Source organism: Grampus griseus, assembly GCF_964374135.1.
Source record: "Grampus griseus genome assembly, chromosome: 6".
Taxonomy (NCBI): domain Eukaryota; kingdom Metazoa; phylum Chordata; class Mammalia; order Artiodactyla; family Delphinidae; genus Grampus; species Grampus griseus.
The window spans coordinates 11,043,331-11,068,594 of NC_139000.1; the positions used below are offsets into that span (position 1 = coordinate 11,043,331).

Genomic DNA, 25,264 nt, shown 5'->3' on the forward strand with positions numbered 1-25,264 from the left:
AGGCAGTGCCTGGATACACACATTCCTGCTCTCCACCTGCAAGGTCCTGACGTGTCACTTGTCATTCCATAAAATATATTGAGCTCCTACATGCCAGGCCCTCTGCTGGGCCCCGCAACACACCTCACTTCACCCTCACTACAACTGTCATATAAAGGTCATGACTGTCACCTTCCAGCTGAGGATACTGGGGCCTGGAGAGGTGAAATGACTTCCTTCAGCTCACGCTGCTCCACAGTAGAGATTCCAACCTCATTCTGCCTGGCTCTCAACCTCCATCCTCTCTGGATGCATCTTTTCTCTGGGCTTCTGAGGTTACCTGAAGCTTTAGTAAAGGAACCAAATTCATTTGGTTTTGCCCTCTTGGAAGATTTTGAAATTTTGTGTCTTATATTAGGAAAACTTGAGCTTATGCTGCCCTTTGGTGACAGCGTTCACTCCTCATGGGGAAAGGCCTCCCTCATTGCCTGACATACCCTTCCAGCCCAGGGAAGAGCAGAAGAGGCAGGTGTAATGACCTTTGAGCTTTGTCAAAGGATCCAGCAGGGCGTGCTTATTTAATATTTGAAAGAACACATGCATGAATGAATGGTATTTTGCTTACATGCTCCCCACTTAGCACACGTGCTAAGATGATCTCTTGTCTGTCTCTGCCTCCACTCTAAATTCCTTAAGGGCAGGGACTGTGTCTACTTCATCTCTGGATCCCAACAAGCAGCCCAAAGTCTGGCACAAAAGAGGGTCCTCGCAAATATTATAAATTATTATAAATAGGGGAAGACCTTGGAATTGATCTCTGGGCTTCAGTGAGACTCTTAAGTCCTGTGCACTCGGCACACCTCTGAACAGCAGTGGCACCAGCTAGTTTCAGTAAGTGGTTTTATTACTGGTTAGATTTTACAAATTCTGATATTTGAACAGACTTCCACCTTAAAATTCTAAAACAACAAAGCGACTGTTGGAGGGGGTTTGATTTTTTTCCTTTTTTTTTTTTCTTTTTTAGGACTATTCAAAGTAACAAACTTTTTTTTTTTTTTTTTTTTTAACATTTTTGCTCTGGTCATAAATATACAGAGAGAAAAAGAGGGAGAGAAAAATGAACAAGTCATCCAAAGTATGGAGATAAAACAGTATTCCTAAGGCACGTGGCAGTCTTTGAAAATACAGAAGCTCTAGCCAACTTAAATTATTTGTTGTTTTTCCTCGCTCAGTCCACAAAACTGTACAGTGACACAAATGTTGTGTTGCAGATAGATCTTCCAAGTAATTCCAGTCCACACCGCTGTGTCTGCAAGGGGCGTAGTTATTTTCTTCCTCATTTTCCAGGCGAGATCCTAAAATGTGGTTAGTTAGTTGCTCAAAGCCTCTATTTTAAAATACACTTGGAATTCAACTAAAGATAATTTCTTTTTTAAAGAAATTGTGGGGCGGGGGCGGGGGGCCGAGAATCATTAGAAAAGGTTGGTAAGAGTCGTTTGCGAGGGGCTGTGAGGCTCGTGGCCCTCCAGGTTGCCAGGCACAGAAGTTAAGACGGATGTCACAGTCGGCAGGGTGGGGCTAGTCAAGTCTGTGAGGGTGGTGGGCGTGCTGGAGGGGCTGAGCGAGGCGTTGGACAGCTCCGAGGCCGGTCCTGACGGCGTCCCCGTCTGCAGCGCCGCCTCCGTCGACTTGTCCACGCCAGTGTTTTCCTGCCGTAAAAGGTTGCGCCTGAACTTGGCCCGGGCGTTCTGAAACCAGACCTGCGTGGGGGAGAGGGAAGGGCTGGTCAGAGGAAGGCGGGCAGGACGAGGAGAAGAAGGGCAGAGCATGCCTCCGGACTGTTTAACTCAGAGATGCCAATCGGTGTTCTGCCGGAATGGGGGTGGGGGGGTGGGGGAGCTGTGTATTAAAAAGTTGGGCTGGCAATATTTTGTTTTGTATTTTTATTGTTAATACAATAAAAATGTCCTTTCCTCGAATTGCCTGTTACTGGGTTTCCCCTTCTGTTAGAAGTTTCTCAAATATTGTAGCCACTAGCCACATGTGGCCACCAAGCACTTGAAATGTGGCTAGCCCCAAGATGGCTGGTCTATAGGTGAGAACCACATCAGATTTGAAGGAAGTAGAATATCTCGATGGTAATTTTTATTTTGATTACACGTTGAAATGACAATATATTGGGCCAAACAGGATATATCCTTAAAATTAATTTTACAGGTTTCTTTTTGCTTTTTTAAGGTGGCTACTGGACAGTTTTCAATGTAAAATTACATATGTGGCTCACATAGCATTTCTATTCTGTTCTAGGAGATTCACACAAGCCGAATCTCGATCATTTTCCACCATGGTTGAGAGGTTCGTTTTTTTGGCAGTCGCCTTTAAGCGGGCAAGAGATCCCACAAATTCTTGTGGGTACCATTTTTCAAGTTTTTCATGGCAAGTCTGGGAAATACCAGAACGATGTAAAGAACACACAGGAATCAGTCAATAAAGAGTTACTAAGAGGAAGAGAAAGACGCAGCTCCTAATCCCTGCCGCTATCTGCTGGAGAAGCCGCCAGCATCCTGGACCACTGGGTTTCAGGTCTCAGGGCGGAGTGGACAGAATGGGAAGAGCTGCCCGATGAAAGATTCCCTCTCCCGACCTGCCATGTCCCAGTATCCTTTACGAGGGAGGTGGGGTGGGGGGCCCAGTTACTGAGCTCTGTGTGAAAAGAATGCCCAAGAGAGAGAATAAGGGTTTGCTTTCATTTTCCCTTGAGCACCGACACACGCACACATTCGCACCCACACCACTGCACACAAGCCTGTACACACGAAGCATCGATACTTATCTACACAGCACCCCCCAGCCAGTATGCCCACCCATCGAACTGCACAGAGAGATCCCGCTGTACCCCGAGGTCCTCAAAGTACTTTGGGAGAAGCCAAGAAAATCTGGGGGGAGGAGGGTTGCGGGATGGGGTGGGAGGTTGTATCTCCCAGAGAAAAAAGCCCAAAGGGCAGGGCCCCTTCCCTTCCCTTTGCGTGAAGAAAACGCTCGCCGGAAGCCTCCCGGTAAAACAGAGGGCCTTGGGGAACTGAACAGATTCTAGGGTGTCCAGCTGCGTCCTTCCAGGTGCGCCTGCATCTCCTGTCTTCCCAGTGTCTCAGACAGGGATCGGAAGGGCCAGCCCTCGGCCCCACCCTCCCCTGGGGACCACCCCAGCTCCAGGGGCCTGTGGCCTCAAACCCTCTTTTTGGTGGCCTGATACAACTTGGGCTCAATTAAAAAGCACAGCCTTTAGAATCCTGGAGTAAGGAGGGAGATGCAGACCCTGTGAAGTTGGGAAACAAAGCTCTCTCCCGCTGGATCTTTCCAGGAAGAAAGCACATTTTCCCTGGCCTTTGCCCAAAGCAAGCCCATCACCTCTTCTGGGGGCTTGCAAATAAGTACAGTGCTTCTAAGACCAGCCTCGACAGGCACTTCTTGCGATGGGGGCTCCTTCCCTGCCCGGCCTGCAGGAATCTACAGAGGTGGGACTCTGTCCGTCTGGCCCAGAGAATGACCGACGGAGAATATGATGGAGAAAGCCCCCAGACACCCTCAGAGAGAAGAGGCGACTTCCCCAAAGTAACACTGCAGATTGGGGATGAGGAAGCCTGGAGCTGTGACACTCTTGCCACCGTCCTGTCCTGAGCATGTGTGGCCCTGTGAGCGTCCTGTGGGCCTGACTCTCCAAGTGGTAGCAGGAGCGGGAAGCCCCGGGGGCAGTGCATCGCCCATCGGTCCGGGGCTCCAAGCCCTTGGGAAGGGCTGGAACAGTTAGTTGCTGGCTGTTTGCTATTTCTCTGGCGTTGCCCCTAACAGAGGTTTGTAAACAATGACACCATCTTCCACAACTGCCTTCTCTGCTTTACCGAATCTGAGGCGCTGGGAATCTGGTGGATGAAAGTCAACAACTCAACTAAAAGCCATCTGCTGCGGGGGTTTGTGTGGAGTTTGTTTCTCACCTTAAGCCAGGCTTCACCAGAATTCTCCTGGGTATTTCAAAAAAAATCCCCTCCCAAGAGGTTGTTGGGACAGGGACCTTGTCTAAGTCATCTTTATATCCCTGGGGATATGGCAGAGGGACTGGCAAAGATTAAGAATCAGTCACATGCATTGAGTTAATAGTAATACTAACAGATAACATTTACAGACCTCTTCATGCCGGGCACCCAGCCATCCTCTAACATGCACGGTCACAGGTTATCTCCATGATAGGCCAAGTAGGGAGGTACTATCATTATCCCCACTTTATAGATTTAAAACCAGAGAGGCTTGGAGAGGCAAAGTCACTTGCCCAAGGTCACACAGAGGCCAAACTGAGATTAAGATCCAGGATTATCTGCCATAAAAAGTCCATGCTTTCCCTACCACATGATCCGGAGTGAGTCAGTGAATGAATGAATGAATGAATGAATGAGTGAATAAACACAGAAGCAACTATGATGTAGTGGAAAGAGCACAGGCTGTAGCTTCCAGCTCTGGTTCTGCCACTGACCAATCAAGTGACCCCTGCTAGTCCCTTACCTCTGGGTCTGCCTGAGTTTCCCTACCTGTACAACAAGGGAGTTGGACCACACCACATGATCTCTATGGCCTCTTGGAGTGCTGACAGGCTGCGATTCTCTGGCAGCTGCAACAAGGAAGATGATCTGCTCTACCCACCCATCTTCTTAAACTGACAGCCCTCTCTCTTCATCTCCAGGGAGTGCCTCAGTCAGGTGCCCAGGGGATCCCCAGTAGGTCCTGGGTGGAGGAGGAAGCCCACATGGTTACATGGCTCCTCCTCAGACACCCCCTGGCCCTGAAGGCTGAGCTTTGCCTCGCAAATCCCCTTCCCCAGGATTCGTTCATCAAGGAGACCAGGAGGGTCAGTGGGAAACCCACTCTGCCCCACAGATCCCCTCCAGGGCCACTAAGGAAACCAGCCAAAATACAAACGCTTCAAAACATTTTCAAAACAAAAATGTCCACTGGCGGTTTCTTTTTATGACATCAAAACCAACGGCTGCATCCAAAGCATCTGACCAGATGGGACGAGTGGAAGTCACCACACAGCCACTCCACGCAGTCGCAGAGGAAATGCCTTGTGACGAATGTTATGTGAGGAAAAAAAAGGATAACAAAATGACATCCTCTGGTATTGCAACTTCATAAAGCAAATAATAACGACCAATATTATTCACTCAGAAGGCAACGTCTAAGCAACGTTCTAAGGATTTTACACATATGAACTCCTGTTAGTGCCTTACAAGGTCAGCACTGATATTATCATCAGGTGAGGAGACTGAGGCCCAGAGCCCAGCCAAAGACGCAGAGATGAGATGTGCATCCCAGCAAGCTGGGCCCACGCCCCTACCCACTACTTAACTTCCAAACTGCACACCTGGATTACTGGTTTCCTGTGTCTTCATATGGGTAACTTTCCCCCCTAGTTTTCTAACCTGCCTGTATGGTGGTTCTATTATTTTATAAACTTTAAAGAAAGTTTTCTTTAAAGAATAAAAAATAATGAGCAGTGGACTGGATATCAGGACCCCTTAGGTCCAGTTCCAGGGCTACAACTACTTTGCTCTGGGGCCTTGAACAAGTCGCTCCACCTCTCTGGGCTTCAGTTTCCTCTCTTCTAAACGGAGAGATTTGGGCCAAATCACCTATGAAATTCCATCCAACTTCAACCGTCCGTGACTAGATCAAACACTCTGTACAGCCCTGTGCAAATGACATGCAGAACAATGCTCACTCTCCCCATTTTACAGGTGGGGAAGCTGAGGCTCAATGAACTGAAGTCCTAGTTTAAACCTCACCTCCTCAGGGAAGCCACTCCTGACCACCTCCCTCCCCAGGTCAGGTCCCCGTGTTTATGCTCTCGTTGCACTCCTATATTTTTCCATCCTAGCACTTCTTCTATTTTATTTTTGTCAAGAGTTAAATAAGGGTTCTGTGGCCAAATACACTTGGGAAATGTTGGACTAGACAAAGTTGAATCTCTTCAAGATTTCTCAATGCCTGTATTAATGCCAGTGTGCTCTGATCTCTAAGAGAAGGATGCAGTCAATCTTTGGCATTTCCCAAACTTATTTGGCCCTGGAATCATTTAAAGGTATTTTTACTATGAGATATTTCAAATATACAGAAAAATACAGAGGTCAATCTTATCACCATTTTAATTATTTATAAAGTACCTTGCTGGACATTGTCTCCCCTGTGGACTGTACATTCCAGCCGGGCCTGTTCATTGCCAGGGTCATCACTGAATCCTCAGTACCTCATGCCCCGCCCAGAACACGGCAGGTCAGTGTATTTGTTGAAGTGAGTGAATGGAGGAAAGCTAGTGTCCTCAGTTCTTGAGCTCTCACATAGGCTAATGATGACTAACTGGTCATCTGAAGAACGCTTTTAAACTGCTGGTTGTTAAAATGTATTTTCCTTCAAAGTCACACTGGGAACCCCTAAGGAGACGTTCACCCATCCAAATCCATCAGCTCACCAGCCCCTTCCCCAGCCTAGGGCACCTTAATATTCTGCCTTCCTAATCCTTCCCCAGGAAGGAAGAGAGGCAATGCAGAGGCGCATGGATGTGCTGAGCAATGCTCTCCAAGAACTGGTAAAGCTTAATGTCTTAATGGACTTCGGTCCAAGGAGCCATTCTGTCTCCCGGTCACCTTGCCCACTGGTGACAAGTGAGTACTGTGATTGTCATGCTGCTGCTTCTGGTGACAATTCTGAGCACTTTTTACACCCCTAGGGCTTTACAACAGAATTCCTGCTTTCCTACCAAGACATGGCATCTATGACTCACTCCTCCCCTTGTCCCCCATCTGTCCTGCTGCATTCGGCAGCTACATCCAAGGGGAGGGGGCGCTGAGAATCCCAATCCCTACACTGTGCCATATTGGAAAGAGCTGTGGAATCAAACCAATCTGGGCTTGACCCCTCCCATCACTTATTAGCTGTGAGCCTCAGTGCAAGGGTTTTAGCCTCTCTGAACCTCAGTTTCCTCATCTGCAAAATGAAGATAATTAAAATTTCTAAATGTGTGCAAAAGGGGATGGTAGACTGAAGCTTACTAGGTAAATGTGTATGAAATTAATATTTTTGAGTCCCTCATATACACTTTATAAATTACACTTTATGTCATCTTATTTACTCCTTGCAACCACCTAGTGAAGCACTGTTATCATCCTCATTTCATAGCTGAAGCTTAGAGAGGTTAAGTCACTCGCTCATAACCGGGGCCTGCCACACACACACACACACACACACACACACACACACACACACACACACACACACACACACACACACACACACACACACACACACACACACACACACACACACACACACACACCTACCTCATCCACTTCTGCGAACTCAGCCTCAACCTCAACCTGCCCTGCCCTTCAGACTCTCTCCACAGGGTCGAGGTGGACCACAACCTGCAGGGGGCACCCGAGGCCTAGCACAATTAAGCTTGTGTAGCCAGTGATGAGAAGCCATTTCATGGGCACCTACTTTGTCTACTTTGTACCAGCAGGCACCATGCTGGAGCCTTCCCATTCATTGTCTCAATCCTCAGGAATCCTCAAGGTACAAGCTATTATTATCTCCACTTCAAAGACAAGGAATTGGGCTCTGAGAGAAGAAGTTAAAGTGCCCAAATCACATTGTTGTTATGTCAGAAAGGACTTTAATCTCTATGTTACCTTCCAAAGCCACACCACCAGCTGCTTCGCCCCAAACTGCCCCCATCCCATCTCCCCTAGCTGGCCCATCAGTAGTCAGAACACCTGGGAGAGAGCCCCACCCTGTCAATGCCTGGCTCCTGTGTCCTCAAGTAAATCACTTCACCTCACTAGTTCTTAAGCTTCTCATCTGTAAAATGGGCAGGAAAATATTAAGGTAAGGAAGATGAGTGGCTGGAAAGACAAGGCTTTGCAAACTGCTGCATAATCATGAGCTGCTGTGCTGTTAGGGAATACTAAGCATTTGTGCAGGAGATTGGGAGGTCTGGGAGGAGGGAGAACAGGGGTCTGATGTGTCCTGTGGGTATGACTGCCCTCACCCCAACAACGTACAGGCCATAAACGATACTCACACTCAGAGGCTGTCACTGCTGGGTTGGCTTAGAGGAGAAAGGGCAACAAGGCCCACTGATCAGACGCGCCTGGATTTGGATCCAGCTCTGCTACCTACCAGCAAAGTGTGACTTGGGGCAAGTGGAAATCATTTGGGTCTCAGTGTTCTCCCATCTGTACAGTGGAGGAGAAGGGATCATGATGCCTGATAGCGAGGACTCAATGAGCAAGTGTACTTCATGAGTCTTTCAACACATAGCAGACACATAGTAGAGCACTCAAACATTTATTGATTAGTGCTTCTATCAGTGATTCTCTCTCTCAACTAGTCCCATGCCCTGGCTTTTCTGAGTCCCCATGGTGGAGAGGGCATGCAGGTGTGAACAGCCCTGGCTCAGGATTCTAGGGGAGGAAGAGCAAGTCTAGACCCAGGTCACACAGATGAACCCTTCCTCACATACAGGGTAGGTAATTGGTTTCTCCCCTGGTCTCCCATAGAAACTCCCTCCCGACTGATCACACTATGGGGAAACTGATTGTGGGTCTGTCTCGACACCTAATAGGTGAACTTCTTCAGGGCTAGGACTGTGGTTCATTCACCTCTGTGTCCCCAGGGCCTGGTGCCAATAGCTATTTGGTCAGATGAAAGAATGAGAGATAACTATGCTGGAAATCCAATGTGTTCCTAAATCAAGCTTCCTGCCTTACAGAGGCCAGCAGAGATCAGCTCCCCACCCCAGATTCAGACCCAACCATGGACATTTACTCTTTATTTCACTTAATCTGGATAATTGGCGAGGTATGTGCCCTAATGGTGCCCATTTTACAGATGAGAAAGCTATGGCTCAGAGAGGGTAACTAATTTGTGCAAGACACACTGCCAGTGAGTAGACGGGCAGAACGGAACCCAGCTCTGCCTGATTTCAAGTCCCTGTTCCTGCCCCTGCCTGCTCTTAGGGCTTTTTTCACGGATCCCTTTTCCCCCACCAACTCACCATGAGGGCATCTAGAGAGAGGAAGGACTACTAACCAGAGAAAAGGCAGCAACCACAGATCCTGCGTCCAAATTCGCCCAGGGCTGAGGAACAGAGGGGGCGCCAAGAAGAGTCGCCCGACCTAATCCCCAAAAGGAAAAGTCGGAGGAAAACGGGCCAGCGGGATCTGAGACCCCAAGGGGCCGCCTCTTCTAGTGCCCTGGTCAGAGGGACCTTGGGCAAAACGGATCCCAAACAGGAGGGGCGGGGCCTGCGGGGAACTCCAGGGCGGGGGGCGGGCCCAGAGAGGCGCATCGGCGTCTCATTGGCGGGTCCTCAGCTCCCTCCGCTACGTCACTGAGACCGCGCGAGACCAAGCTGCGCCAGACCCGTCGCCGTGCGCCTGGCCGGCAGCCGGGAGCCTGGGCGCCCGGACTCCAGGCTTCCCGGAGATCTGCGGACCCTCGCCCGCGTCACAGTCCCATCCCGCCACCAATGTCACCTCCAAAATGCTTTCTTAAAAGTTCTAACAGACTCGCAAGAAAGCTTAGGGTGGCTTCACAGCCTTCGGTGTCGTCACCATCACCCTCACCCACTCGGTGTCGCCACCCACCCCCGGGCCCTCAGTCCTCAAAGACTTAGGGCTAGGGGGTCGGTCGCACTGGCCTGCCCTCAGATTCCAGCACCACTCCTCCTGCTGTGGGACCACAGTCAACTCACTTCATCTCTCGATTTTCTTACCCAAAAATGTGCATTGTTATCCCTACAGTCACACGTTCTGAGGAATAAATTGGTTAAACTAGCTATAAAGGGAGCTATTCTCCCACCTTATCATTGTACAGATGTGGAAACTGAAGTCCAACCACCAGAATAATTGTTTATACTAGTTAATATCAGTCAACTGATTATTCTAGTTAATGTTATCCTAGCTACCATCCACTGAGCGGTTGTCAGCTACTGTGATGGGCACTTACATTATCTCAATTGCTCCTCCAATAAGCCTTCAGTGTAATTTCTTGTGCCCATTTCACATACAAGGAAACTGAGGCTCAGAGGAGTTAGGTGACTTGCCCAGGACCATGAAATGAGTAAGAGGAGGAGCTCAAGATTTTAAAAGTGGTGACCCAAGGCTCTGCCACAAGTTTGGGTCATACAGGCAGCTGGGATACCTGTATCCCCAAATGGGGTTCTTAACATTTTGGGGGTGGTGGACAGACCCTTAGGGTATCTGGTGAAAGCTCTGGATTCTCTCTATCAAGAAAGCACCCTCACATACAAGTGCAATGCTGCTTGTTTTCAGAGGCACCCATCTACTTCCACCCAGGGGATCTGCCCTAATCCCTCTCCCTTACAAACCTTGCTTCTGGGAGAGTCTGAGAAGCAACAAAGAAACAGAAGGTAAATCTAGAGAGAAACAGGAGAGAGAGAGAGAAAGAGAGAGAGAGAGAGAGAAACTAGAGAGAGCAAGTGAGGAACAAGAAGCAGAAGGAGCAAATGGCTAACAGCAGGTGCCTTGGACGGGCATCCTGGTTTAAGGGGCCAAGGTTGCCGGTGGGGGTGTGGGGGGAAGCTCTGGTTTAACTGAAATGCTTGAACCTTTTACAACATGAGCATATTTGAGTGTCACTTGGGTAATAAATAGCAACTAAGAATTGCTTACAAGAAAGAAAAGAGACTGAGTGTGTAGACAAAGAGGACAGAGGGACACACAGACACAAAACAGAAACACTGAGGGACAAAACTTGAAGGAGAGAAGACAAAGTTAGAATGGGAAAAAAAAAAGATTGAAATACAGCTAGAGATAGACTGAAGAGATGGAGAAAGAGAACAGAGAAAGATAAAGAGATAGGCGGACATAGAGCAGAAGGTCCTTCCAAGGCCCACGGCCACTGTGGGATTCCACCCCAGGTCCTGACGCCACAGATGCCCCCACCCCTAGCCCCGGCCTGGCTGACCTGGAGGACCCGCTTGGTGAGGCCCGTCTTTTGCGCGAGCTGCTTCAAGTCCTTGGCGTCGGGGTTGTGGTTAATGGCAAAGTAAGACTTCATGGTCCGAAGCTGGTGGTGCTTGAAGGAGGTGCGCATGCGCTTCGTCTTCTGGCTGCTCGGGTACGGCTGGTCGCGGTCCAGGTGCTCCGCATCGTTCTCGTTGCAGCTCAGGGCTGGGGAAGGAACGCAGAGGCAGCAGGTGAACCTCCTGGCCCGGACCCCCACAACACTGCTAAGTCCACACCCACCCCACGCTTCGCCAAATGTTTCTAGCCTCAGAACCACACGGTGGGTGCTGCACCCTGGTGAGGTGGAGATATTATCCCATTTTATAGATTTATAGGGGAGTTTGAGGTTGAGAGCCATCTACCCAGGGTCATTCAGCTAGGAAATGCTAGATTCAAACCCAGCTCTAGGAGAATCCAAAAACCATTCTGAGCCATCATGTTACAATAATAATAGTAATAATAACAACAGCTACAACTTGTCAATGACATTCAACTCCACAAGATGTGCTAAAGGGCTTTACATGCACATTTTCATCCTCAAAACAACCCTTTGAGCAAAGCATTATTTCCCCCTTTTTACAGATATTGAAACTGAGGCTCCGAAAGGGAAGTCACTTGACTGCAGAAGCAGGCCCATGATCTCCCCGTTTCTCCCTGCACTCCCTAAGGAGGAATGCAGTCTCCAGTCTCCCCTGACCCTTCCCCCCACACAGTGTCTGGGGCAGGCACCTGGAAGTCACAGGCTTCAACTCACTTTCCATACTCTCCACTCACTTTCAGTTCTCCCTCATCAGTTCCTACAACCAAAGGTACTGGCACGATCCCTTAGCCCTGGGCCGCGGGCACTGGGTCGAAGGTTGGAAATTGTATTTTGTAGCTTAATCCTCACCACTGCCCTATGAGGCAGCTGTTTCCCAGTTTGACAAATGAGGTGAATGAGGCAGGGAGGTAAAGCTATCTTTGGAAATCTCATGGAGTGGCAGAGTTCTAACCAAAAGGGAAGGAAGCTGGAGGAAGAAATGAACATGTATGCCACACCCAGGGTATGCCTTTGGCTCTACATACATGGGCGGAGGGGAGCTTCACTACTGCTCCAAGGGGTGGCTACTGCTATTCACACCATTTTAGAGATGAGGAAGCTAATGCTAAGGAAAATAAAGCCACACCATTGGTTATGGCTGAGCCTAGATTCAACACTGCAGTGCTTGCCTCCTTGCTGTTTCTTTCCCCTACACCATAAAGGCAGGCAAAGATGAAGCATGACTCTTTGGGGAGCCCGTCCCCATCCAGAAGGGGCCCAGCTGGGCCTGCCAATGCCTGGAAGGCACCGGGGTGGGGGACAGGGATGGAAAACTTGGGCCTCAGGAAGTTGCTTAGCAACCTGGTGGCTGATGGGGACACGCAGGACCCCTCTCCAAGATCCCCTCAATACATCCTGAGCCATTCCACACATAAGGCTTACTTTGGGGAATGCCTCATAAGAGATTAATTCATTCCCCCTAAAGTGGGCAACTGGGAATATATCTCCTGTCTCATCACATGCCCATAATAGAGCTGCAGATTTAGCAAATAAAAATACAGATTGTCCAGTTAAATTTGAATTTCAGATAAACAATAAAAATGTTTTTAGTATGATGTCTCAAATATTGCATGGGACATACCTGTACTGAAAACCGCTTTGTTGTTTGCCTAAAATTCAAATATTGCATGGCATACACTCATACTAAAAAATTATTCATTGTTTATTTAAAATTCAAATGTTGTATGGGATACACCTACACTAAAAAAATTTACTTGTCGTTTACCCAAAATTCAGATTTAACTGGGAGTCCTGCATTTTATCTGGCAATACTACCTCAGAAGTACTCCTGCTCTCCTGGTGACCTACTCCTCCCCTGTCCAAGTGAGGAGTGGTCCCTTACAGAAAAATTTCACAAGATGCTGGTCTTGTCCCTAACCTAGGAGTTGTCAGCAAGTGGCTACACCTCCTAAGGGCTCCTCCCATAGGCACCCAGGCACACAAGTCCTCCAGCCAGGCTACTCCCACTGAGAGTGCTCAGAGTGAAGAACGAGGATCCAGCAATTTAAAGGGGATCACAGAATGACTCCGAATGGGATCCATGGAAACTGCCCTGCCCCCACTGTGGGGAGCAACCCTCTTCTTGCCCCTAGTCCCCAGCTCCACGGGAGGGGGGGGCAGGCCTCCCCACAGGGGATCTCTGGGCCCATTCCTCCGCCCAGCCCCTGCCTGGGCCTTGCTGCTGTTAATGAGCTCCATGGGGACCCTGGCGCCCCACGAACCCAAGGGACGTGCCCTGAGTGAGGCCTAGATGGGGGGAGGTGGTTGGGGGAGGGAGAAAGAAAGGGCAGAGAAAGGAAAGAAAGGGACAGATGTAGAAAGACAGAGAGAATGGAGAGAAAAGGAGAGATGGTAGGGAGGGAAAATGGACAGAGCCAGGAAAAAAGAGAGAAGAGGCAGAGGAAAAGAAAGCAGTGGATATGGAGAGAACCAGAGAGAAACAGCTACAAAGACAGAAAGAAACCAGGAGAGACACAGAGAGAGCCTGAGGGGACAGCAAGGCCCGGAAATAGTAGGGATGTTGTGTGGTGGAGGGTCCAGGCCACGGAACTGAATCCCAGGTCTCAGGGAGACTGGGTCCCTGCGGGGTGGCTTTTTCGAAGCTGTTACAGGCTGGGGAGCGGTGAAAAGGGGAAAGGGAGAAAAGGAGAGGAGGGCAGAAAAGGAGTCGGCCCAAGGCAGGGAGGCCGAGGCCGGCCAGCGGCTGGGGCAGGGGGCTGCGCTGGGGGCAAAGAGGCTGTTGAGCCCAGATTTGGTCGGTGCCCCAAGCCCCGCACTCTCGCCCCCAGCTCCCCAGAAGGATCACGGTTCCCCAGGATTGGGTCCAGGGAGGAGCAAGGGGATGAGGGGAGGGGGAGGACCAAGCTTTCGCTCTCCTTTTTTTTTTTCCTCTCAATTAGGCCGATTCAATGGAGCTAAAGAGCTCGTAAAATCATGAATAATTTACTCGTGATCTGTTATTAACCCATCGGGTTTCGAGCTCTTGTCGCTGGGACTGAACCTGTAATCAAATCTGACTTCGCCTCATTTTACTAAAGACTAGATTGTAGGTTCAATTGTCTAAATAATGGATTGGAATCAAATCAGTAATTACGCCGCCAGGCACACACACACACACAGAAAGCTGGGGCTGGGGGAGGCCCGGGCATCCGGCCGGTCCGCGCGGGACTCCCGTGGCCGCGGCGCGCAAACCCGGGCGCAAAGCGTGCGGCCCGGGCCCCTCACGGGCTCCGGCAGCCTTGTCCGCGACCCCGGCCGGCGGGCAGCCACGCTCTGGGGTGGGATAGGTTTCAGTTCCGCCTCTGGGACCTGGGCTGCGCTCTCGGACCAGAGGGGCAGCCAGAGGAGGACCGCCGCGGCCATCGCCCCGGAAGGACTTTCCGACCCTGCGGCCCCGCCGCTCTGACTGCCCTTCCCCGAGCGAAGGGCCGGGCGCACCGACGGCGCCCCCTCGCCACTCTGCCCGAGCTCACCGCGCTGTAGTGAGGTGCCGCCGCTCCTCCACCGGACTGTCCCCCACAGCGATGGGCTTTGCAGGGGGTCCGTGTGGCTGGGCCCCTGGGTGCGGGACACTCACACAAACAAGCTCGAGTCCTCACAGTCAGAATCACGCACACACGCACACACACACTTGCCCGGACACACGTCCGAAATCTCACCCTCCACCGGGCCCTCTTTCCAGTCCCAGCGGCCCCGCGGCCCACACTGCGGCCATTTCTCTCCTGCCAGCGCCGGGAGGGGAGGGAGGGGGACAGCAGCCAGACCAGGGGAGGCCTGGCCGGGCTGGAGCAGCGAGGGAGGCTCCCCCTTTTCCCAACCTAGTCCCGGGAGCCCCGAGTAAGCGCGCCGCAAAGCCACCGGCGGCACGCAGTGCGCGGTTAAGCCCGGGCCAAGGCCAGAGACGTGAGCGTCGGGAGAGAAAGAGACAGGAACAGAGAAACGGGAGACGCACGCAGAGAGAGAAAGTGGCGCCTAGAGAGCCGAAAGGAAAAAAAAAGGAAGACAGGGACCAGAGAGAAAATGACGAGATGGCATGCGTGGGGAAGTCTCGTAGAGGTGCCAGCTCCTCTGAAACTCAGCCTCCAGCCACATCTTGCTCGGTGCGGCGCGGCCTCGCCAGGGAGGGCGGCGGAGCAGCAAAAAGCACAAATACACCTCGGTACCTCCTACCTTTCAGTTGCGAACCCGGTTGCGAACCTGTCTGCCCGGGAAAACATAATCCCGCTCCCAACCACCACGCGCCCTGTGGCCCAGCCCGCCTGCTGTTCCTACTGGAGGCCGACCCCACTTGATAAATAGACCGGCCTTGTTTTGGGGGACCTGATCTGGACTCCGTGTGGTCTATTCAGGGTGGTGGGTGACGAGGGATAGAAGTTTTGGAGAGCCGCATCTCTGGTAGAGCCTTCAACAAATATTAAATCCGCCTCGCAGACCTGGCCGCAGCCCCCTCACCATTTACCAGACTGGGGGCTGTATTTTCCTCCCAGCTCCGCACACCAAGACACACATGCCCCACGATCACCCAACAAGCAACTTCGTTGGAGCGAACAGGGGATCCCCACCCGCCTCCCATCCCACCCCCCGCCCGCCCCCCGCCCCGAGCCAGCTCAGATGTTTAAAAATCAAAATAATCCTGACTTCTTCCCCACCACAGCCCTCTCCGCACAGTTCAGGGTTTTTGTTTTGTTTCCACTTGTGCATTGGACTAAGGGGAAAAGGAGAAAGAAAACAAAGTCTCCGAATCCAATTCTGTCGCAGACGAAATAAAGAAAGTAATTGCAAATAAACTCTATCAAGTTCAGAAGCCCAGGGAGTCATAAACCTTTCCCGGCCGTGCAGACTTCGGGCAGATGTTAATGGTTCAATTTGCCGGGCCTCAGAACCCCCGCAGCTGTCCTGAGCGTGGAGGGACGCGAGAGGGGGCAGAGCCTCTCCCGGAACAACCCGGGGTTCAAAGATGCCGGAAATGCGAAACAAGTCCTCCACCCTACCCCGGCGCAAGGCCAGGCCTACTGGGTCCCAACCCGGGGCGCCGACTTTGGAGGGTCGCGGCTCTCATCCCAGCGCCCCGCTGTCACCCGGAACTCGGAGGAAGAGCCCCGGGGGGAAACCGAGACCTGGCAGAGCAGGAGGATTGGGTGGGACACTACGACCCACTTTTTCTCAAAGGCTCCTGGGCCCAAGTTTCCCGAGCCTGCCGCACTCAGGACACTTCGCATGACCCCGGCTGCAGGCCAGGCCAAGCTCGGTGCCCGAGGCCACAGCCAGTGCTTTCTCTTGGGACCCCCGCCGCTCTGCTTCGCTCATCCATCGCCCCAGATCCTCTCCCTCAGCCACGCCAACCTAGAGCCTGTTTGGTGTCGGCTCTGCCTTGTTTTCTCTATCCTTGCACTTTCTGCACAGCAAAGTGGGTAAAAGGCCCAAATCAAAAAGCTGTTTCTAAAAAATTTCTCAGCGACATGGTCCTGCACCCAGAGCATCAGGACCATTAATGCACCCTCTCCTCCCGCTCCAGCCGAGAGCGCAAGGGCTGGAGCCCAGGGAGCTAATGTCCCTTCTGCCAGGTCGTCCGGTGGGCCTGGGGAAGCTAAAGGCTGGAGTACCCAGAGTGCTATAAGTATACATGTATAAGACACTGAAATTCACTCGGCTCTTGGCCGCTGACGCAGTGCACTTTCCCTCAACCCGTCGGGGCGCTCGGGGCGCCTCGCACTCACCAGCGTTGTAGGCCGCCAGGTCCGCCCCGGGCCCGGGGCTCTTGCGCTTCCTCGGCCGCCCCTTCTGCACCGTGCCCACGCCATTGTAGTAGGGAAGACCCAGAGGGTTGGCCCCGGCTGCACCCAACCCCGCGCTCTTGGCCGCGGCAGCTGCCGCCGCTGCGGCTGCCACATCCGCGTGGTTGAAGTGCGCGGTGTACTCGCCCTGCAGCAGCGCCTCGAAGTGCAAGCGGCAGTAGACCAGGCTGTCCTTCATGCCGAAGTGGTCTCCCGTGGTCAGCATCTTGTTACACGTAGTGCACGTGAAGCAGTTGAGGTGATAAACCAAGTCCCGAGCTCGCATCACCATCTCCGAGGCCGAGATGCCTAGGTGGCAGCGGGCGCAGCGCTGCACAGAGAACCGCCTGTAGGGACCATCGAGGGAGGGACTGTGGGGACACACGGTTGGGTACCCCCCCATATCCCTCCTCCAAGTGCCATTGCTGCCACTGGCGGAACTCCACTCCTCAAGACTGGCAACCAGGTCTTAACTTGGAGGATGGGGGGAAGATGGAACTAGATTTTGGCCCAGGTCTGGTCCTACCCTGAAATATAGTTTCCCTTAACCATTTTCGTGCCTACAAAGACTTTACCCAGAGTCTGAGCAAGCCCTAGGAAAGCCTTTGCTCGGGAGTAAGGGGAACTTCCCAGTTACCCCTTCCTCAACCTCTAATCCTGCCCTCCACAGCAGTGCCTGGGCATCCTACAGACGTTTGTAATTTGTAAGAAACACAGAGACAGAGAGAGAGAGACAGACAGACAGACAGAGAGAAAGGGAGAGGAAGAAAGAAAGAAAGAGGGAGAGAGAATAAGCAGACCTAACCCTAATCCCAGAGAGGAGAACCAAGGAACCTGGAGTCTGTTAGTGATTCCCGTTCTTCAGTCCTGGCCAGTTTTCACTCCCATCTCCAGGAAAGACCCGGAAATGCACCCAATCCCCAGCTCTCCCTCCAACTTTGTTCCACACCAGCCTAGACTGCCTGGGTTTGGGGGGGGTGCCTGTTTCTGTTCCCTCTAGTTGACCCAAGAAACTTCAAAGGGAGAAGGGTGCAAGGACCCCCAACCTGAGCTTATTTTTGGTCTAAGCTAAGAAGAGGACACTTTCTGCTTTTCTCTGGGTCCCTACACTTCGCAGATCTTTCCAAGATTTCCCTCAAATTGCTGTTTAAAAAGGATGTCAACCAATTTGTACTGGCTTGGAGAAGGGAGGACCTAGGCAGGGAACCCTCCCTTGGGACTGGAGGGAAGGCAACCAGAGAAGATTGCATCTGAGATGAGGGGTCCTGGGTGCCCAGGGCAGTGGGTCCCGAGGTGGGGGCTACCTGTAGTAGTCTTCCTTGCAGTAGATGCTTCCATCCTTGCTGAAACAGGTGAGCTCCGACTCCAGGTTGAGCTTGCACTCGCAGCACTTGAGGCAGCGCATGTGCCACTGTTTGTCCACCGCCAGCAGGTAGTAGCGGTCGGAGATCTTGCCCCCGCAGCCGGCGCAGAGCGCAGCGCGGTCACTGCTGATGGACGGCATGGTCTGCGGAGGGAGGGAGGCGCGAGTCCGCAGCGCCTGCGTCAGCCTGCGACCCCGCCGCCACGCCACGGGGAACCGGGCACCTGCAGCTCCCTCCGAGGCTCCAGCTAGCCCTAAACGCGGGGGTGGGGGTGGGGTGCCTGCCAGGGTGTGCGGTGCTCTTCCTGCACCCCAAAAGGCCCATATCCAGGGGGCTCAGGACCCAGGCCCGCCCATGCAGCCCAAGCCGGCCACAGGCCCAGGACCGGCTGCTGGCCTGGATAGATCTTCCTCCTTACTTCTCCCCCTTCCTGTCCCCTCTGCTCTTTTCCCAGAAAAGCTCATGCTGTGTTTGGGGACTGGGGGCAGCAGTGGCTACTTCAGCCAAGCCCTCCAAAAGCTTCCCCCGAACTGTTTCTTAAAGGAGCCACTCTGCTGGGTCCCAGGAAAAGGGGTAAGATGACCATTAAAAGTCACCCTCCACACAGACTCCTCTCCAGAGACTCGGTGGAGCTCCTGGCCCCTAATCCCAGTGATCTCTGGATCCTTAAGCCGAAGGTTCAGGCCAGGGCAAATCGCGGGGCAACCTCTGCCCCTCCACCACCTCTGCCACATTGTCTGGGGCCCTCTTGGGTCCTGGGAGATGGTGAGTGGGGTGCATGGGCACCCTCAAAGTCTCTGAGCGCAGGATAGGCCCAATCCAAATCCTCTCCTAACCAAACTGACAGGCTGAGAGGGTTTAACTGGGGAAGAAGAGCTCAGAAGCAGAGGCACGGGGGCTGCTGCTCTTGCTTTCCAAGCAGAGAAGCTTCGCTCGTGCTCCCCACCTCCTTGGCCTCTAAAGGTCACTTCTGGGCCCGGCTTGGGCAGCGTCTGTTCATCGGGCCCCCAGGGAGGTCTGAGGCAAGGAACTGGCTATTTGGGGCTGGGCTGGTGGAGCCAGGTGTGGAGATCCAAACGGACTCTCCTTCCACAAGAGCCAGGCCAGAGCCTGAACTCCCGGCCCTAACCGAGCCAAGTCGGGCCAGCCAGGAGGCCCAAGATGCGAACAACGAAAAGCCCTAGCCTAGAAGACTTCGACCCCTGAAACTGCGCTGGGACGGGAACCCCGATTGCCAGGAGGCGGGGAGAGGCCCAAGTCGGCTGGAGCCCCAGTGCTGCCGGTTTGTTCGCCTTCCCCGCGCCGCAGGCGGCGCCGCCAGCAGCCAGAGCCGAGTGGTGGAGGAGAGCGAAGGGCTGGCGACCAAAGAGCCCGTTGAAGTGAGAAGAGAGCCATCGGGCCGCGGGTAGGACTTCGCTCCCACTTCGGGAGAAATGCTCTCTTCCACCCTCAGCGTCTGAAATATCGGTTTCAACCTTGTTTCCCTCCTCCGCCAGCAGCCGGGCTTCCCCTGAGCCGGGAGCTACGGGCCTTGCATCCTGTCCGCGGAGCCCCAGCGTCCAGTCCCGTGCGGCACGAAGGACGCTCCCCAAATTGCCCCCAAACTTAGGAGAGCAGAGGAGCAGACCGAGCCGGTCCCGTCCCAGCTTTTGGCCCCGACCCCGCAGCTGTGCGCCTACCGTCTCCGTGTCGCCGCGGTCGATGGCGGAGCTGATGGCGGGAGCCTCGCTCTTGGCCCTGCGGTCCATCTCGTCGATGACCCCGTGCACCTCGGGGCCCGACAGACTGTGGAACAGCATCGCGGCGGGACCGGCGGGGCCGGGGGCGCGGCTCCTCCGCGGGAGGGCTTGCCCCCCGCCTCAGCTGCCTGGCGCTCCCCGCGCTAACGGGCCCGGTGCATAGCCACCGCGGCCCCGGCCCCGCCCGAGCTCGGCTGTGCCCCCAGGCCGGGCTCCGGGCCCCGGGCGCCCGCGGGCCAGGACGCCTCCCGCCGAGGAGCGGGGGCAGCTACATCGCGGGGCGCCTGGTCGGCGGCGCCAAAGCCAGGGTCACAAGGGCACGGGGCGGGTGGGGGGGGTGGGTGCGGGAGGGGACGAGAGACCAGGGCAGAGGTCAGCGCCCGCCGCGGGCGCTTTCACGCCGCGGGCATCGCCCGCCCGTCTTCGGCGCCCCCGGCGCAAAGCAGGAGCGCAAACTCTGCCCGAGGCTGCGACGGCTGCGGTCGGGGCTCACCCGGGAGCGACTAGGTGCCCGCGGCCGCCCAGCTGCCTGGACCGCTCCCCTCCCCGGGATGTGCCCCCAGCCCAAGGCAACCCGCTTAGGCGCTGGGTCGGCTACTGAAGTAGGGGTTTCTCGGAAGCCGGCGAGCGGAGCAGAGACACCGGGAGAATTGAAGAAGAGGAGGAGGAGGAAGAGGAGGAGGAGGAGGAGGAGGAGGAGGAGGTGGAGGAGGAGGTGGAGGAGGAGGAGGAGGAGGAGGAGGAGGAGGAGGAGGAGGAGGAGGAGGAGGAGGAGGAGGAGGAGGAGGAGGTGGAGGAGGTGGAGGAGGAGGAGGTGGAGGAGGAGAAAAGAGGAGGAGGAGCAGAGTGGGAGGAGGAGCCGCCGGCCGCGGGCCCAGCCGCGCGCAATGCTCTCCAAGAGCGCGCCGAGCCCAGCCCCGGCTCTGCAATCCGCGCCAGCCAAGCGTCCGCGCCTTTTCTACAGCCGCGCCTGACATCACGTCCTGCTGCCGCGCCATTGGCCGCCCGGCACCCCGGGCCCTGGCAGCGCGTGCTCCGGGAAGGCGGGAGACCCGAGAGGGAGGGGAGCAGCTAGAGGAGGAGAGGAGCGACGAGATGGTGGGAGCTGGTGGGCGAGGCTGGAGGGCGGGGGCGGGAGGGAGGAGGGAGAGCGCGGGGTTTAGAGTTTTAAGCTACAAACAGTTTCCTGCGATTGCTTCGGGAAGGAAATTTAAACCCTCTTTCCCCGCCGTCTCCATCCTATGAAGGCGCAGCCGCCAGAGGATGCTTGAGGAGGTCTCACTCTGGTCTCCCCTCGGCCCGGAGCCGCCCCTCGGGCACCGGCTGGGGAGGCCTGGGAAGGCAGGCCTTGGAGCAGAGCTGGGAGAGCCTTGGGCCGCTTGCCGCCGAGTTCTGCCTTCGGCCCAGGCTCCGCGCCGCGGGCTGCGGACTGCCGCGCAGGACTCCCGCGGACCCGACTGAGCCAGAGAGGCAAGAACCGGTGGGAGCTGTGGCTCCTGGGGAGTGGGGCCAGCCAGCTTATCCTCCCTTCAAGTGAGCTAGGGCCCAATTAATGGTCCAGCATGCAGCTCCTCGCTCTTCCCAGTCTCTCTCCAGCCTGGAAGAGTGGGTGCGAGCATGGCTGTAGGAACTAGGAAAGGCATGGGTTCGGATCCTAGTTCTGCCATTTACTTGCAGTGTAACCTTAGGCAAGTGACTTAACTTCCCTAAGCCTGTTTCTGATCTTTAAGTGAGGGACAGGAAAGCTCTCTCCACTTGGATGTGATGAGTGAAAGAGATCACGGCTGTAAAATGCCTGGAACATAGTAGGCACTAAGCAAATTCTTTCATCACTTCCTTTTCCCTCTCTCCCCTTTAAAAACTTTCCCACTCCGAGCTACATTAGGCATCAGTGAGGTTCTCAAAAACCACAGGCCCATTCTCTGTCCGCTGGGTGCCTCATGCCACAGACCCAGTTACTGAAGGGCATCCATCCTGCCTCCTGGCAGCACCACTTCTCCACCAACCTGGCCTGCCGCCTAAATCCCAACTGCCACCCCAACCCCCAGACTTTAGGCTCAACCAGGGATCTCTTGGGAGCGATACCCGGGTGTGTGGTGAAGCGGGATTTAGGAAATAAAAGGTGATTGTAGAGAAAAACTGAATGAGCTAGTCAGTTATAGGGTCCCATCTCCTGGCTCTGCTTTGGAGGCGGGTTAGTGTGAAGTGACTTGATTGCCAACAGGAGGTAAGGGGCTAGCCAGGATCTGTGTAGTTTATCTTACAGGGCATAGAATTGAGGCAGCACAAAATCATACTTTACACAAATCTTATATAAGTTTCAGGCATAAATATACGTGTGCTTGTAACGTCCAAGCACAGTCATGCTCATGTGTGCAAATGCACACGTTCATCTTTGTTGGCAAAAACACGGCCAGCAGGAATGTAGAGCTAGCACGTGCACTGCCAGTATAAGTGTACAGTGCCAGGCAGGAGGGTGCATCTATATACTGGAAACTTGCACAGTTATATGTACAGTTGCACACTCAGGCGACTCTACCTAGATCCCTGCGAAAGATTCTCCGAGGCCACACGATTCTCTGAGGCCATGTCTTGCATATTTGCAAAACTCTTGAAGTTACAAGTATGTGTGTTCATGCTGCACATGCACGGATGCCCCAAGGCGAGGCAAGGAAAGGACCATAATCCCAAAGGTGCGCGTGCGCGAGTGTTCACACAGACGTGTGCTCTGGCGCCTGCACACGGCCAGCGCCCAGCCACACGGATGCCTAAAACACAAGCATGTCTTACTGACGCATCTGGGGTACTTTCTTTCAAAGAAAGTAGGGAGTGAAAATCTAATCTGGGAGTCAGTGGGGTTCATTGGGAGGTCGCCCAACGTGTAGGAAAAAAATTGTTAACAACGCTGGAGTGTTTGTCCTTGGTGCAGCTCTGCGCCCAGGCTGGTGGTTGCAATACGTTTTCAAGAACTCGAGGGGCTGCCTTAGGAGCTGCGGGGCGGGGGGAGGAGCACTCGGTAACTCTTGCCGCGGGCTTCCCAAGAAACGTGGAAACACACCCTGCGTCTCTTCACTTCCCCCGTATCTGTAAGCGCACGCTTTCTTCGACACCTCACTGACCAGCAGCCCACACCCATCGCTGACCTACCCCAAATTCCCTGGCAGTCAGGATTCCCGCCGGGAGCGCCCGCCTATTTATCCCTCCGTGGCAGGCTGGGACGGGCTCCCGTCTGCAAAAGGCTCAAACCCATGTCCCGCCACGGGATCTGGGGACCCCTCCCCGCCCCCGGGTTCAGAGGCCGGTAACTTTGCTAATCTCCCCCAGCGGCGGGGGGACGTGGTACAACCGCTGAGCCCTGTCCGCGGAGACTAAACAAGGAGAGGAGCAGGCTGTAAACACACACCCTGACACGTGAGTGACATTTACGCGGTGCGAGAAGCCGCAGCCGAGGGGATGGCAGAGGGTGGGGGGCGCAGGCAACCGCGGGTAAATGGAACCTTCTGGGGCGCCGGAAACAGCGGCCCTTCGACGCCCCTCCCCCAGGTAGGGGAAGAAACTCCCTAGGTCCCTTGAACCTGCCTTTTGTGGGAGGTGACAGGTGAACGGAATTCAGGTCTGGCTACTCTCGCCGCTGCCTACCTCCCCACCATCTGCTTCCTCGCAGACAGACAGACCGGGCGCATAATGAGGTAGCAGCCTCCAGCCGGCCACCGTGACTAACTCAGAACAAAAGCGCTCCCTCCACGCCTCTTCCAACAAAGGGGCCACCAGCCCCGGCGCTCCCCGAAGGCTGCGGGGCTCCCGGCTGCCGGCTGCGGAGCTGCGGGCGCGCAAACTTCCCGGGGCTCCCGGGGCTGCCGGCGCCACAGAGCCGGGGCCGCGGAGGGAGGAAGCACATGCCGCCCAGAGAAAGTGAGGCCGGGCCTGGCGGGGGAAGAGGGGGCGGGAGCCCGGCAGCCGCGGAAGGAGGGTGATTGATCAGTGCGCTGTTCCCGGAGCTCCGTCCCGTTATTAGAGGCGGCCAAAGCAGGGCCACGCAATAACCGCCGAATCGCCAACTAATTGACGCTGCAGGCAACTACTTCATTGTGCGCGCTGGTTTTATGTCTTCATAGCCGGTGATTGACAAGGTGTAATTAGTCATCTCACTCGGTGATAAACATGGGCACCCTCCTCCCGCGGCATCAGGCCGTGTGTACCAGCAGAGGAAGCGATAGTTGACGCTGATATACCATTAAATCAAAATGAAGACGTTCAGAAGTGTGTGTTTGCTGTGACGCTCTGATGGTTTATTTCTCAAATACGGCACCAACAGATTTACTTGATTTGCAAGTTAACTACAACATTAACTGGTTTTATTTATTTTGCCTCTTCTTTCCTTTTCCTAGGCAGGGATGTTGCTCTTGGAGAATGTGAAGACAGTTTGCTTCTTGACAAGCGAGCGAACGGGCGCCCAGATTTTTGCAGCCTCTCGAGTCTCCCCCGAGGGAAATGCAGGCAGAGAAAACGCCTGATTTGGGAGCCACCAGGGAAGGATTCCGCGCAGGGAGAGCCGCCCTCTTTGGCCCCAGACCCGCCTGCCTGGGGACCCCCTTTGGGCACCGCCAATGGATTATCTGAAACACTGAGGATGGTGCCGTGGACTGGGGTGGGGAAAGCCTCTTGGATAATAACTGCAAAGAAGAAAGAGGCAAAGACAACTGTTTCTTCTCTGCTTTGCAGCAGGAAGAACTGTGTTCTTAAAGCTGTTGGCTGCAGTCACAGGGCCAGTTGCCTGCCTCGGTTCCCTGAGTAGAGTGTAATGTCTCCCGCTCTCAGGGTTGCACCCTTCAGCAAATTGTACTCCTTGCTCGGCTGCAAAGTGGGTCTTGCTTAGGGAACTCTCTGTGTGTGTGTGTGTGTGTGTGTGTGTGTGTGTGTGTGTGTGTGTGTGTGTGTGTGTATGGGGGTGTGTCCCTCTACAGTGAGGCTGCTACTGGAGGTGCTGGTTATTCATTTCAGAAACCTGGTGGTTTAAATCTTTAAAAGGGAGGGAGCACTCCTGGTTGGGCTCTCTAGAACTGCTGTGGTCTGTCTCAACCCTAATTCTGGTTAGAGAATGGCAAGGACTGAACAAAGCCACCAATATCTGAAAGTCCACTTCCAGTGTATCACACATGCCCCCAGGAACCCCCCAGGGGGGTAAGCACCCTGCATTTTCCCCTTCTCTCTAACCTCTGGCTCTCATTTATATAGCAGAGGAATGGTGATT

General features: G+C 54.1%; 1 protein-coding gene across 2 annotated transcripts; it reads right to left on the bottom strand.

Annotated features, from left to right (window-relative positions):
* Window positions 1-895: 895 nt before the first annotated feature.
* On the bottom strand, window positions 896-20,073 carry LHX2 (LIM homeobox 2; the record flags this gene model as incomplete). 2 transcript variants are annotated; one of them, XM_082656671.1, is made up of 5 exons in its annotated part: window positions 896-1,739; window positions 11,017-11,222; window positions 16,854-17,257; window positions 18,215-18,417; window positions 19,954-20,073. In XM_082656671.1, the coding sequence occupies 5 exons, from the start codon at window positions 20,071-20,073 to the stop codon at window positions 1,452-1,454; spliced, it is 1,221 nt and encodes a 406-aa protein (XP_082512797.1). In that variant the 3' UTR covers window positions 896-1,451. The 2 variants fall into 2 exon arrangements, with proteins under 2 accessions (XP_082512797.1, XP_082512796.1); XM_082656670.1 differs by having other exon boundaries at window positions 16,854-17,281.
* Window positions 20,074-25,264: the final 5,191 nt, after the last annotated feature.